This window comes from Miniopterus natalensis, chromosome 9, assembly GCF_054644295.1.
Source record: "Miniopterus natalensis isolate mMinNat1 chromosome 9, mMinNat1.hap1, whole genome shotgun sequence".
NCBI classification, from domain to species: Eukaryota; Metazoa; Chordata; class Mammalia; order Chiroptera; family Miniopteridae; genus Miniopterus; species Miniopterus natalensis.
In genome coordinates this window covers 18,796,074-18,811,285 of record NC_142089.1, presented here as the reverse complement: position 1 = coordinate 18,811,285, position 15,212 = coordinate 18,796,074, and the positions used below count along the sequence as shown (strand labels likewise).

Sequence of the window (15,212 nt, the reverse complement as noted above, 5' to 3'; positions counted from 1 at the left end):
GGCCAGTCATTCCTGGGCAATCAGGTGACCAGCCTGGCTGCTTTCTCCCTGGATCTCCTCTTTGTAGGAGTAGGAATGATTTCTAAACACAGTTGGTGTCAATGGGGCAAAGGGCATCCATATATCTTGACCACCTAGGAGAGGGACAGGGCAGCCTGCAGAGAGAGGGCTGCTTAGTCCCAAGAGATGGGACAGAGTGGGCTTAGGGCAAGGCCGGCTGTCACTCACCAAACATTTATTAAGCATCTATCAGGAACAAGGTCCTGAGGTCACATGGAAAATGGGGGTTGTTACCCAAAGCCCTTTCATGTCCTTGAGTAGCTGCCACAGCTGCTATCTGGGAAAAGATTAGTTCACTGCCACCGCCACAGCCTGACCACTGGGTGCAGTTCTCAGCGTCATCTGGACCCACTCGGGAGAGTGCCAGCCAGCCCCTCCCAGCTCCCTGCGTCCCTGTGCCTGGTGTCCGCCAGTGTGCTCATCAGCCAGTGAAAGACTCAGCAAGGAGCTCGCCCCAGGAACCTCCTCTGAGGTGTCCCTCTCCCCGGCCTGGGGTCCCCCAGCCTCCCGGCGTGCCCCCACGCTGCGCAGGCTTCCACACTGAGCGCCCCGCTCCGTGTCCCCTCTGCAGTGGTGTTTGGACAGTTCGCCTTCTTCCACACGGCCCTCAACGACGTGGTGGAGGTTCACGACGGCCACAGCCAGCGCTCCCGACTGCTCAGCTCCCTGTCGGGCACCCACTCAGGTACCCGGGCTCAGCCAGCCGTGGGGACGCGGGGGGCGTGGGTCTCATGTGAGGCCGGCCGCAGGTGGAGCCCACAGCTCTGTCCCTCGTGCGCCCGTGTCCCTCTGCCTCACGGCGGTCAGCTCCTGGCCGCCTGCCTGCAGGGCTTCGGAAACTGCTCCCCCCGGGCAGTGCCTGCGCCACCCCTTGGGGCACAGCTTTCCCCGTTGTTTCCTGTTTAACCCAAACATGTTGTTCTAATTTTAAACATATTGCATTTTCATTGTAGAAAACTTAAAGCCAACAAGAAAATAATTATACAGAGAATTAAAATAAATAAAAGCCACCCAGGATGAAAATAGGGATGTATCTCCTTCCAGTCTTTATATCTACTTAGACTTCATCTTTTACATATTTTATTGAACAAAGCAACATAGATATTTTTATCAAAATATTCATTGTGATCATGTCTGTCATTATTTTAGTCTATAATAGGACTTTTAAGTGCTGCACAATAGTCTGTCATATAGTTATTTAAAATTTATGTAGTGAATTCCCTATCATGGAACATTTAGATTGTTTCTAACTTTCCACTCTTATGAATAGTAATTCCGTGTATTCTATGTGTCATTCTACACGTCTATTACCTTAGACTATCTAGACGTAGAATTGCCACATTAAAGGATACGTGAGAGCCTTAGTTCTTTCTAACAGATTGTCAAATATGCCCCTAGAAAGCTCTTGCCACTTTGTTCACCAACAGTGAAAAAGAGGGCATGTTTTCTCCTCACAAAATTAGGTAATTAAAAAACACAAGCATTATCGGTTTGAAAACCGAAAATGGTATCTCATGTTTTCATTTGCCTTCTTTTATTACTAGTTAGGTTAGCATTTTTATAATAAAACTATTAGGCCTGTGCATTTTTTTATTTGTGAACCCACTTGTGAATTAGCATTGATTTTTCTATTAGCATTTATTTTCTTATTTATTTAGCACAGCACCATATTATTATAAGCGCTATTTAATGTGCTATAAAAACCTCTTGTTTATATCATGTTATAAATGCCTTCCCCTTTCATTTGCCATTTAATTTTCTTCGGGGTGTGTTTGAATGTCAGAAAATTTAAATTTTATTTAAATTTTTGTCATTTGCCATTTAATTTTCTTCGGGGTCTGTTTGAATGTCAGAAAATCTAAATCTCCCATGACATCAAATCTATCAATGTTTTTCTTTTACTGTTTGCTCCTCTCCTGTCGTGCTGATGACATAAACACTCTTCTGGGTTTTCTTTTACTTCTTTTTAGTTTCATTGTTTTGCTTTAATAACTTTGGGCTTTATTTTGATATATTACTTGATATAGGGAATATAATCATGTTCTTTCAGACATACTTAATCAACTGTCCTAACAGAATTTTCAAAATGCCACATTTACATATGGTAGATTTTTATGAAGAGAAGGGCATGTTTTTAGACTTCATCCGTTTCCTCTAAGTGTCTCTTTATTCTTATATCAATATGAGAAAGCTTTCATTGTTGTCACGTGATCATAATGCTTAATATTATCATAATTTTAAACATACCGTAAGAAAAATCCCCCATAGACATTCTTTGTTTTGAATTCTCACTGCCTTTTCTTGCTTAACCTTTGCCTCCAAATAATTTTATAAATACATTGTCAAGTTAAAAAAAAACCTGCATTAATCATATAGATTAATTGGGGAGAACGCCTCTTTATAATAGGAGCTCTCCTTTCCATTCAGGAGCGTGGTGCATCTCCGTGTATTTATCTCTTGTCTCCTTTGGGAAGGTGTTATCATTTTTGCTTAGGCCGCGTGCATTCTTTAACGTTTTTTCTAGATGCTTCATGGCAGTTTTTGTTGCTACTGTAAGTGGGCCTCCCCACATTGTATTTTCTAATCGGCCTCTGCCAGTATATTAGAAGACTGGTAATTTTGGTGTACTCGTTTTATAAAGTCATCGAGCCCTCCATGACAGTGCTAACGCTGCCAGCTGATTCTCCTGGGTCCTTTTGGCAAGAAGTAATATCCTCTGCAGATGAACTTGCCTCCTTACTTTGTCTCTTCCATGGTTTTTCTCTTATTTTCTTCCATGGTTATTGGCCTGTTCAGGTATCTTACTTTGATATTAATGCTGATGTTTCATATTTTAGTAAAGAATCCATTTTGTAATTATTTTAAGTTTAGCAACGTTGCTCATGTAATAATGTACTTTGATGCTGTTTGATCTCCTTTCTGTTAGCAGTCATATCTCCTGCCTTTCCAATGCCTAATGCTATAGACATAGTTCCTCCTCTTACTCGGCTGGGCCAGAGGTTTTGTGTTGTTTCATTTTATTTTTTCCTGCACCTACTTACCAGTTCTTCTGTGGAGCTTGTTGTTATTTCCTAATTAATTGACCTCTGCCCTTTTTTTCATAATGTCTCTCCCCCTTTTTCCTTCAGATTATTTTGTTCGTCTTGTTCTAACGTCTTGAATTGAGAGCTGTGTTTATTTTCTCTGTGTAAGGAAGTGCATGTTTACAGCGATATACTCGCCTGTAAGCATGGTTTTGGTTTCAAGCCATCCGTTTTGATATGTACTCTTTTCATCGCCGTTACTTCCTAAATAATTCATGATGGAGTTTTACTCTTTTTTCCCAGAAGTTGTTTAAGAATGTCTCCTCCCCCTCTCCCCCAAGAGTCTGGATTTTGTTCTTGTTACATTTGTGTTGTTTTCCGTGTTTATTGTCATGTGGTTAGAGAATGTAATCTCTACCATTCTACTTTGGGGATTAAATGAGGCCCTCTCAGTAGCCAAGGATATGTTAAATTCCCAAGTATCTGAGAAGAATACAGGTTTTCTGCAGGGTCCAAATAGGTGCCTTACAGAGAAAAGGGGAGCTCAGGCCCTGCAGCCTCATCGCTTGCACTCTAACCCGAGCTCTCCCAGTTCCTTGTGAGGTGCCTGCGGGCACAACCTTGACCCCTCTGAGCTTTAATTTCCTCACCTGTAAAATGCAAAGAGTAAAAGTTCTACCTCCGAGAGTTATTGTTGGGATTAAATGAGCTTTGTAATAACAATTAGATCAGTCTTATTCAATTTTATTTTTCAAATCCATTATATCAATGGTTCTCAATCAGGTGATTTTTCTACACCACCACCCCACACATTCACACCCAATGGAAGTGTAACTTGGGATCTCTTGAGGTAGGGTGTTTTTTTAAAAATCTCTAGATAGATAGATAGATAGATAGATAGATAGATAGATAGATAGATAGATAGATAGATAGATGATAGATAGATAGATGATTGATTGATAGAGGTATAAGCAGGTATAGATATAGAAGTATAGGTAAGGGGAGAGAGAAATAGACATGTATACATTTATAATTTATAGATGTAAATATGGATATAGGTATAGTTGTAGATATAGCTGTATAGGACCAATGAAAATAGAAAATATAGGTAGGTAGGTAGGTGCATGTATAGGACCTATAAATATCAGCATCAATATACTCACATCGTATCTTATTTCTCATTTGGAGAAACACTGACAGTGAGCCACTGGTTCAGATGGGAGTGAAGTGTGTCCCTGTCCCTAACGTATTGAATGAGAGGGAGGGGAAGCTTCCGGACCACCACTCAGCAACCTTCATTTTGGTTTTCTGTTTGATATGTCAGTGACTGAGAGTGCTGTGTGAAAGTGTCTCCCATGCAGTTGTGATATTTTGTTGTCTTCTTGTGTTTCTAACAATTTTTGTATCTGTGTTTGCCTAATATATCTTTCCTCGTTTTCTCTGACAGCCTTTCCTTTTAAGGGGAAGTTTACTTACCGAGTTTATAAGCAAAACATCTGGCCTGCTACCTGTCAGCTTGTTCTGTTCTTTCTGAGTTTTTATTTGTTTTTGCTTTGACTTTGACTCCTCACTTTTCCATTCACACCAGGCCCATCTCCAATCCCCATGTTTTTTTTATATAGTTGGACTTCTATATTAATGGTATTAGTAATTATTTTTAAATTATGGATTTCTTCCCCAAGAACAAGTTTTTAAGTTTCCATTTAATTTTGTTACCTAATCGCAATAATCGTATGGGTTTAACAGTACTTTTCAGGTTGTCTTTCTCCCTGAAAGTTTTTGGTCTCCTTACTTTCATTCATTTTTTTTAGTCGGGCTCATAACTGTAGTACTTCCTGTACCTTGCACGTACGAGAATGAATTTCCTTTGACATGTTATATAAAGACAACTTGATTGTAAGTCAAGTTATGGGTCACGAACATTATCTTTAAAACTGCAGTATTTGTTCCACTCTGTTCCAACAGCTAATATTACAGACACATTAGAGTCCAACCTGATTTTTTATCTTGTAGGTAACCTGAGCTTTTCTTTCTAAATGCCTTTCAGATTTTTTCTTAATTTTTAAAATCAAAAATCCCACCAGGATGTATTGCGGTGGAAATCGTTTTTCATTCATCAGATCTGGCACTCTGTGGACAGCTTCAGTCTGAACCTTAAGTCTCTCTTAAGCTTAAGAAAGTTATCTTGTTTCTCAACTTATTCTTTCTCCATCAATTTCTCTTGTCTCCTCTCTCTCTGGAATCCTTGATATATGCATATTGGATTTTTTCACCTGTCTTCCACGTCGCTCATCATTTCTCTCATTATTTTAATCTCTCCTTTTTCTGTGGACTCTGGAAGAATTTCCCAGATCTAATCTCCACGTCGTCGCTGTTCAATTCCTGCCTTACCTGGCTGCCGTGTGCTAGCATTTCTCCTCCCTTTGAAGCCTTTATTGACCTCAGCTCTTTCCCGCAGCCTGTCTGCCTCCTCTGATTCCACAGGCGCTGCTCTGGATTTAATCTGTGGCAGTTATGTGATTGACAGTCTTCTGAGATGTTGCCTGTTCGTTATACTGTAGGTCACATAAAAATATTTTCTTTGGTTTCTCAGAGTGGTTTCCTCCCTTAAAACTTTGAAATATTGCCTTATGTCCAGTGATCTTCCCATGTGCTTGCTTAGCCGTGGAGAGGGAGGTCTGCATATGTCTGGGGATAGGAGTCCAGACGGGTTCTGTGGGAGGCTACATGCCAGGCCAGATGATGGTAGGATAGAGAGGCTGAGTTTTGTTCTGCTCGCATCCATCGAGAGGATCGATAGAGGTAACGAGGAGACGCTTTGTCTTCGTGAGTTTTGTTTTCGTTTTTTGCTTTGGCAGCTGAGAGTTAGCTGGGGCAGTGACTCCTAGCAGGCTCAGTGGTCTGGGTCACATGTAAGTCTAAGCGTGTTGTGCAAAAGGCCACTCCTGTGACCAGTAGAATCCCATCAGCTCTCTGCAAGCGCTGGTGGGCCCCAAATGCGCCTCCCAGTGGCTTCTTGGTTGATTCCAATGCCAGCCCTCACCGCAGTGGAAATGTAGCCTAGCTTTCTGTAGCCCCCACTTCCCTTCTGTTGGTGGAGTCAGCAGCCACTCCCTGGGCTCCCTAAAGACTTCAGAGGAGCAGCACACAGAGTAGCCCTCGCACTGCCTGCCACCCCACATTTCCTCAGCTCTCACAGGAAGGTGATGACGACCAAGACTGCACTTCCCGCTGCAGGTCAGGGTGTGCTATCTTTACTCCCGTCCATCTGTTCCACATCAAGCAGAAGGTGCAGCTTTGTCTTCTGATAGAAAGGCTGCCAGGCTCCCCTGCGCCCATTCCAGTTTCCACCAGCTTGTGTATTATTATTGGTTGGGTGACGACATGTCCTGCTTTGCCTGGGACAGTCCCAGCTTCTACTTGGTTGTCCCCGTGTAATTGTTAATGCCCTTTTAGCCTCAAAAGTGTCCTAGTGTGAGCAATAAAAATTATATGATCGCTCTGGTTATTGATCATTTCACAGAGAATCTGGGAAAGGTCAGTTACTCTCAAAAGATCACCCTCCTTCCCTGGAGCTGGTGCTGTTTCTCCTGTCAGACTGATGGCAGCTTTCCTGGTAAACCACCCGTCAGTCTGGTGACGGCTGTTACCCCGTCCCCTGGGTCAGCACACTTAAATGTCCTCTTGGGGCCGGTCATTTAATCACTGGAACCTCTCTTTCTTTGTCTGTTACCTGGGGGCACTAAACTCCCGTCATGCCAACCTCACACTGACTGTGGGTCAAGATAAGGCCATGGATGCTGAAGCCTTCTGCAGACTTTAAACTGAAAAGGGCAGTAAAATTGTGAGGTTTCATTTCAGGAAGGCCTGGGGTGTGAAAGGAACTGCTGTGAAGGGTATGGGGAGCCTCTCCTTCCCAGCCGGGACTTTAACCGCCGGCGCAACTGCTGGACTCACTGTCTTCCCTCCTCCTCGCCCCTTATCTCGGCAGGGGAATCGCTGCCCTTGGCCACCTCCAATCAAGTTCTCATTAAGTTCAGTGCCAAAGGCCAAGCACCAGCCAGAGGCTTCCACTTTGTCTACCAAGGTATGCAGAATGTGGGCATGGGAGGGGCAGAGGCAGCTTCAGTTTTTCAGTGACTCAGGGGCCAAAGGAACAGCGACATTTGCCCCTCAGTCTGAGCCTCATTCTTAAGGTTTTGGTGCGGTTACCAGTTGGTGCAGTTACCAGTCCCTTGAAATTCAGTTGAATTGTATACATGCATTTACTTAACAGACAAGTCTTGGACCAAACTGCATGTTGAATGAGGGGAGAAATAAGACATGGGAATTTGATTCTGCCCCACACTGTCTGGTACAGCCCGAAGGCTATTGGCAAGACCAGCCCAGGCCTCTTTCCTAGACTCTCGCCTATGGAGCTTGGTTTTGTCTACAAGACCCAGGAAAGGTGTAGGGAAAAAACAAGCTTGGCAGTGAGATGGACATGGATTTGAATGCCATCCTGCCACTTTCCTACTGGGCACCAGTTGCTCCACCTCTCGGAACCCCAGTTTGCTCACCTATTAAATGAGGGTAATAACACCTCACTGATAGGATTAAGAGAGTTCACAAAGTAGCTGGCACCAAGCAGGTAATCAGTGTTTGTCCCTTTTCTTACTGTCACCTTCAGGCCCCAGCCTCTCTTTGCCCGGGAGAATGTCCACTCCTTACGACCCCATCTAAGAGTATTTCTATTAATTCGATGTCCAGGATGAGCTGCATTGCCCTGTGCAGGGGGAATCCTCCCACAGGGGATGCCCTCTCTGGGGCCTAGGTTAAAAGGTCCTATCTACCACTGTGGGTGGGGAGAGAGGAGATTCAGGGGATGGAGGTCAGAGCCCTGGGCAGGTCTAAGGCACATATGAGAAAAAGCCAAAGTCAAGAAAAAGCCAAAGCCAGTAGAGGAGGAGGGCCGCTCTCCCGGTTAGGGAAGGTGGGACCCTGATGGGCGAGGGGCACCGTTGGGAAGGCGAGGACCACAGCTGGGCCTACAGTCTGGGCCAGGGACTCACACCGCCTCCCATGGTTTCCAGAAGCTGTGCTGCAGCATCATGCATCCCCCTGTATTTCAGTAAACGGGCCTCTTCCTATGAAGCCCCCTACCCCAGTCCTAAGGGAAAATGCCCAGAGCATCTCAGGGTCCCGTCCAGGCTGTCAGTTCCAGTCCAGCCGTGCGTCTATCCCCGGGCCAGTTCCTAGAGGGGAGAGGCCTGCCCCTCAGTGCCCTTGTCCCCTACAGCGGTGCCCCGAACCAGTGCCACGCAGTGCAGCTCTGTGCCGGAACCCCGCTATGGCAAGAGACTGGGCAGTGACTTCTCAGTGGGGGCCATCATCCGCTTCGAATGCAGTTCCGGCTATGCCCTGCAGGGGTCGCCAGAAATCGAGTGCCTCCCTGTTCCCGGGGCCTTGGCCCAGTGGAATGTCTCAGCACCAGCGTGTGTGGGTGAGCACCTGGACAACCAGGGCTGGGCAGGGGGTGGCCTGCAAACAGTCCTTTCCCCCCGGGGAGGCAGCAAGACACGCAGCTGCCCTGCCTGCCAGCATAACTTAAGTAGGGTGCCCCCTTCCAGTGAGGTCACTAGTCCTGTGCGTTGAATGTGAAGACAGCAAGGAGAAGGTGGGGTTGCTGGGGGTGTGGGGTGCACGTGTGTGAAGGGAGGTGTATGAATCCAGGCCCCTGGAGGGGCTTGCATGGGGAGGAGTCATGGGAAAGGGTGGGGCTGGGGCCCTCCCTACTGGGTAGCCAGCAGGGGGAAGAGTCACAAACAGAATGGGGAGCCCTGAGAAAAGTCTATTTGGGGAGGTTCCCATGGGGGACCCACGAAGACAAGCGGAAAGAGCCTCTGACCAGAGCTGCCTCCTCCCAGTGCCCTGCGGAGGCAACCTCACGGAGCGCAGGGGCACCATCCTGTCCCCCGGCTTCCCAGAGCCCTACCTCAACAGCCTCAACTGCGTGTGGAAGATCATGGTCCCCGAAGGTGCTGGCATCCAGGTAGGGGCAAAGAAACATCTCCATCAGGCAGGTGGCCAGGAGGAGACATAGCCCTGTCCCTGCCCCTCCGGCCATGTGTAGAGTTGAGGCCTGCAAACAGAGAAACAAACTGCTCGTGGCCCAAGGGCTTGGGGAGAGGGAGGAGGAGAGAGCCAGGTAACTCGGGAAGGAGGAGGGGTAGGCACTGGTTCCAGACATCAGGGAAGGCCAGAGAAGGAAGTGGGCCTGGAGCTGGGGGGGATTCATAGGAAATATTTTTTAAATAGCTTGAGGGATTGTTGTTTTTTTCTTAAGATTGTGGGATATAAAAGAGGGGACATTGCAGGTAAGGGGATGGAGCAAACCAAGAAGCACAGATGAAACACCAGGCACACACCTAGAGTGTCGCCCCTGCATCCTGAACTGTAGGGACAGAATTGGGGCCATAACAGGTGCCCAGTGGTCAAAACCAAGTGGAGGAGGCTGCAGAGCTGGCGTGGTGACATGAAAGAGGCCAGCAGAGAGGCAGCAAGCAGGGACTTCAGGTGGACAGGGCCAGCAAGAGGTGTTGCTGGCTCATTGCTGCAGGATGCCTGATGCACCCCAGACAGGAAAGTGGGAAAGCCCAGGGAATGTTCGAGAGACACAGAGAATGCCAGTCAGACTGAAGTATTCCCACTTCCTGGAGTTTCCTTTCCCCATCCACTGCCTTATAATCACCCATTTCACATGTGTCTCCCCCACTGGACAAAGAGCTCCTTGAGGGTAGAGACTGCATCCTACTTTTATTAGAAGGACCACGCACGATGCCAGACCCCGAGGTGGTGCTCAATAACTGAATTAGTTATATGAAGAGAGGGAGGGCAGGTGCAGGCTGTGTAAACCAACAGTTCAATCCTTCCACCTTCCCAGATTCAGGTCATCAGCTTTGTCACAGAGCAGAATTGGGACTCCCTGGAGGTGTTCGACGGTGCAGACAACACTGTGACTATGCTGGGGAGTTTCTCAGGTGAGGCGAGACTTCCAGGAACCTCAACTCAGAGAGTAGTCATGGACTTTTGTTATTTTTTAATTGAATTTATTGGGGTGACATTGGTTGATAAAATTATATAGGTTTCAGGTGTACAATTCTAAAATACATCATCTGTATGTTATATTGTGTGTTTTTCACCTCAAGTCAAGTCTCCTTCCATAACCTTTTACCCTCCCTTTGAGATATAATTCACAAACCATAAAATTCACCATTTTATTTTACTATTTTTTTTTAATCCTCACTGGAGGACATGCTTAGAGAGAAGAAGGGGGGGGGGAGAGAGAGAGAGAGAGAGAGAGAGAGAGAGAGAGAGAGAGAGAGAGAGAGAGAGAGAGAGAGAGAGAGAAACATCAATGTGACAGAGAGGCATCAATTGGTTGCCTCCTGCACACACCCCAATGGGGGACTGAACCTGCAGCCCAGGCATGTGCCCTGACTGGGAATCAAACCAGCAACCTTTCAGTGCACAGGAAAGTACTCAACCAACTGAGCTACTCCCGCTGGGCTAAAGTTCACTGTTTTTAAGTGTACAATTAGTGGGTTTTAGTATATTCACGGAATTCTACAACCATCACCACTATCTAATCCCAGAACATTTTCATCTCCCCAAAATAAACCAGGTCCCCATCTGCACCCGCCCCCATCGACCCCCACCTCTATCCCCTGTCAACCACTAACCTACTCTCCATCTCTATGGATTTGCTTGTTCCAGACACCAGACTTTTCATATAAAGGGAGTCCTACCTTCTGTGTCCAGCTTCTTTCACTCAGCAGGATGTTTTCAAGGGTCATCACATCGTAGCACATACAGCACCTCAGCGTATGCATAGGCCCCATGTCATTTGTCCATGCACTAGCCGATGGACATTTGTACCTTTCCACTTGTTAGCTAATTATGAATAATGCCTCTCAACATTCTCATGCAAGTTTCTTTGGGGACATGTTTGCAGTCCTCTTGGGTGTATACCTAGGAATGGGATTCCTGGGTCATATGGGAATTCTATATTTAACTTTTTTGAGGAAGTGACAAACTTTTTTCCAAAGTAGCCACGCCATTTCCCATTCCAGTGGTGGACTTCTGACTGCGTGTGGTATGTTTTAGCCCAATGACCAGGTCAACTTCTTGGGTCTTCTAGACCCCAGAACCCATGTTGCCAAGATATAAAAAAGAGTCCTGTGCCCCAGATAAACTGTCTGCACCACCTGTATTACCCAGATAATGAGACATGTCAGTGTCATTTTGAAGGTGGCTGGAAGGGAACCCAACTTGTAGGCCACCTGAGGAGCTCACCATACTGCTGGTATGAGGCTCCACCACTGCTCATTTTGCAGAAAGCTGTTTGTGGGCTCCCCCCTCCCTTGGACATGAGAGACCCAGTGCTCTGAGGGGTGCTAATTTGTCTTTTAGTGAGTGTGATAATTGGGGACATCTGGCGGCCTTGCAAGCAGAACATCCTCAGGTAGCAGAAGCAAGAGAAAAAGGGAGGAGCTTGGGGGCCAGGGAGCCTGAGCCTGAGTGGTCCCATTTCTTGCCCTAGGAACAACCGTGCCTGCCCTTCTGAACAGCACCTCCAACCAGCTCTACCTTCATTTCTACTCAGATATCAGCGTGTCGGCAGCCGGCTTCCACTTGGAGTACAAAAGTGAGAATCCAGAATCTGGGCTGTGTATGGGTTTGGGGTGGGAATTGACAGGTACTGAGTGCCCAGGATGAGTAGGAGTCACAGTGGGGCTGTATCTTCTCCATCCCACTGAAGCCTTATCACAGACCTAGGTGAGATCACTAAAGCTCTGAGGTCTGAAACCTTGAGGCTACACTGCCAGTGAGGCGGGGTTCTCACCCAAATGTCAGTCACTCAGAAACCTGTGTGCTTCCTCTGTGTCCACACCGGGAGTGGGAAGGGGGCCTGGTTATTGGCCTAGGCCCCGTATATAATTTGGGATGTGATGAAATAGAGGTAATCTCCTCCAATCCTAAAACCTGGCCTCTCCAACCCCTGGTTCTGTGGTGCAGTTGTCTTTGGAAATGTGGGAAGGCGTGGCTGGCTTGACTGTTTAACAGCATGGGCCTGTGCCGACGGAAGCCCCAGCTGGAGCTAGGGGCCTGGAGGGGTTAGCACTGGGTGTTGGGCAGATGCCCAGCTGGTCTCCAAAACGAATGAGCTTTATCCAGGGAGCTGGGAGAGGGTTAGCTGGATCCCAGGATGCTCACAGCCTGAGAGAGCTGAAGAGTGTACCTAGTAGGAGAGATCCAGGACAGCTTGAAGCAAAGACCCTGGGGGGTAGAGGACAGGAGGGGGACCTCAGAGACCTTCCTCCGCAGACCTCTGAGGCTTCAGTCGGTGTGGACTGAGATGTCCTGGGACTCTTAAGTCATCCATAATTTTTTCTTTTACCCTCTTTTCTCTACTCTTTGCAGTTTTGTGACCTTATTCAATATCTGAATTGGAGTCCTTAAATGTTCCCAAGAATCTTCTCTTTCTTTTTCCAAAGATAAAGTTTCTTCCTAAATCTCTTTGTCATTCCACTGCCTCATTCCCAGGAAAACTCCACCTCTTCTCAATTTTTTTTTTCTCCAGGGAAGCTGGTGGTTTTCTCAGTAGCTGATGTTTCTCACGCACTGTCCTCTCATGGTGGGAAAAGCTAGGGGGAAAAAGTTCCCATTAGTATTTAGAGACCAAAATTCCTAGGAACGAAGACCCTGTAGTTGTATTTTTGTTTTGTAGATAATCTACAAAGAAGTGCAGAAGGGGAGAATTAATTGCTATTGTACAGGCAGATGGTTTTGAAAGGTACTGAAAAGTCATATCTACCGCTATGACTCATAGTTAATGTTTATTTAATTGAAATGGGAATGAAGCAATATGCTTTCCAAAGCAATAAATTGCATGTGATAAAAAATAATTCTTCCTTCATTGTAAGCATGGCTTAAATAATATAATCGGTGTGCCATGCAAGAGAAGTTAAAATGGGCTCTGCTCTGTCCCCCTGCTTCTCTCTCTCTCTGGCCTCACTTTCCTCCCCATTCCAGTTTTTCTCCCACCACACTCTCTTGCCCCTGGTTTCTCTCTTTTTCTCTCTGCCCCGCCTCCTTCTGTCCGTTGCTGCCTTTCCAGTAAGTAGGTCCCAGGTTACTGAGTTGTGATCACCCACTAAGTACTGAGTTGTGTTCTACTTGGAGTGCAGGGAGGAATGGGGAGAAATAGACCGGGTGACAGCCAAGATGAAGTATGTCAAATTCAGTTTAATAATGGTTTTAATTCTGTCCTTAAGGTCTTTTGTCCCAGCTGCTGAGATTTGTGGACAGACCCAAACAGCCTTCCTTTCCAAGCATCCCTTTCACTTCTTAAAAGCACATGTAGGACAGGAGTTGCCTGGGAAGGGCAGGAGGGAACTTTCTAGAGTGATGGTAATGTTGTGTAGTTTTGTAGGGGTTTGGATCATACAGGTGCTTGCATCTGTCAAAACTCAGCAGATGTACACTTAACGATTTGTACATTTTGTTATATGTAAATTTTCCTCAGAAGAAGAAAGCACAGGTAGTTAGTTACCTCGCGCACGTGTGGAGCCGCAGCTCTGAGTGTGGAAGGAGGCGTCGTCAGCTGCACGAGAAGGCGGGACTGGGTGGCCTGGGCTGGAAAGGAAAGTTTCCCTTTCCTTTCCCACAAGTGCCGGCTCCCCTGCAGGCGCTGCTTGCACTGGCTTCCCCAAGGAGCCTGCATCTCCAGAGGGATCTGGGGTCTACCAGGAGGCAGAAATCTAACAGGAGGGCTGAGGCTGCCCAGGCACCCAGGGTCAGACCCAAAGTGTCTTAGCTCGAACGCCCTCCTCTCCTTTCTGCCACCCTTGGCGAAAGGAGTGCTTTGGAGTAGGCTGAGAACTCAGTTTACAGTTTGCCTCATGGTTCTCCCAGCCCGCATCTCCGGGGAGGCCCACTCCGTGTCCCACCTGTCACTAAATACACAGGCCCTAGGCTGTCAGGACGAGGTGAGGCTCCCTTTGACAGGCGATGGGGACCCACTTCAAGCTGCTGGACAAGGAAGTTCCATGATTCAAGGAAAGAAATTAAGAATGTAAAGTGCCTGTGAACACAAGATGGACAGTAACAGAATGGCTTAGGGGAGGGGATGAGAGATGGGGAGGCTGTTGGGTCCGGTGGCGAGTGAGGACAAGCTGCCATGGGAGGTGAAGTGCGAGGAGCCCCAACTCTGCTCCCAGAAAGGAGCTGCCCGGCTTTAAAATGCAACAGGAGAAAGAAGGCAGTGGAGCGTCTCATCCGCTGGCCAACTTTTCTCACAACAGTCTGTCCCAGAGAGAGGACCCTGAGTCCCTGAGCATTGCTGGGTGGTCCCTCTGAGAACTGCTTTCTTTCCCTCTTACCTTTCATTGGCCTCTCTCCCAACATCTTAGCCTATGGGAGCTGTTTTCTTAGGGCAAGGAAATGGAGGGATGTTGGAAGACTGGGGCAGGAGTGATGTGGGAGGAGCTCAGGCAGAGGGGTCTGGGGGCTTAGAGCCAGGGCTGGGCAGCTCCCTGGAAAGGCCTTCTGGGGAGCCCAGGGGGCAGCGGGCAGCCAGAGTTCCCGGATGATGCCGGCCTGCCCCCAGGAGCTTTGGTCCACGGAGCCACTGTGCCATATAAATATTCTGATTTTCTCTGTGCTCTGTGAAGTAAGAGGACTGGGAAGCGCTAGCCTAGAGTCAGAGAAGCAGAGAAAGGCCAATCTGGAGGCACCCTTCTCACTGCTTCCAGCATCACCCTCAGCCTGCGATCACATTGACCTGCTGGGCTGGTCCATTCTCCTTTCCGTCTGTCTGTCCTCTCCAGCGGTGGGCCTGAGTAGCTGTCCAGAACCTGCCGTGCCCAGTAACGGGGTGAAGACTGGCGAGCGCTACTTGGTGAATGATGTCGTCTCTTTTCAGTGCGAGCCGGGATATGCCCTCCAGGTACCTCCCCTCGACACCCAGGGCAGGAACAGGACAGGTGTCCCCTGAGGCGTGCTTGGCCAGCCTTGCACCAGCACAGCTGCAGTCACCAAAGAACAGGGAGCAGCCTCCCAACTCCCCCGGGGACCATTATTCCCTCC

General features: G+C 47.5%; 1 protein-coding gene across 2 annotated transcripts in view; it reads left to right on the top strand.

The window, feature by feature from the left end:
* CSMD2 (CUB and Sushi multiple domains 2) overlaps nucleotides 1–15,212 on the top strand; it is a 483,560-nt gene that overhangs the window by 407,130 nt on the left and 61,218 nt on the right. For both annotated transcript variants that reach the window (XM_087820831.1, XM_087820830.1), the window contains exons 32-38: nucleotides 632–745; nucleotides 7,075–7,170; nucleotides 8,362–8,565; nucleotides 8,990–9,114; nucleotides 10,006–10,102; nucleotides 11,665–11,769; nucleotides 14,954–15,072. In XM_087820831.1, coding sequence (XP_087676957.1) covers nucleotides 632–745; nucleotides 7,075–7,170; nucleotides 8,362–8,565; nucleotides 8,990–9,114; nucleotides 10,006–10,102; nucleotides 11,665–11,769; nucleotides 14,954–15,072 — 860 coding nt within the window. The remainder of the gene's footprint in view (nucleotides 1–631; nucleotides 746–7,074; nucleotides 7,171–8,361; nucleotides 8,566–8,989; nucleotides 9,115–10,005; nucleotides 10,103–11,664; nucleotides 11,770–14,953; nucleotides 15,073–15,212) is intronic.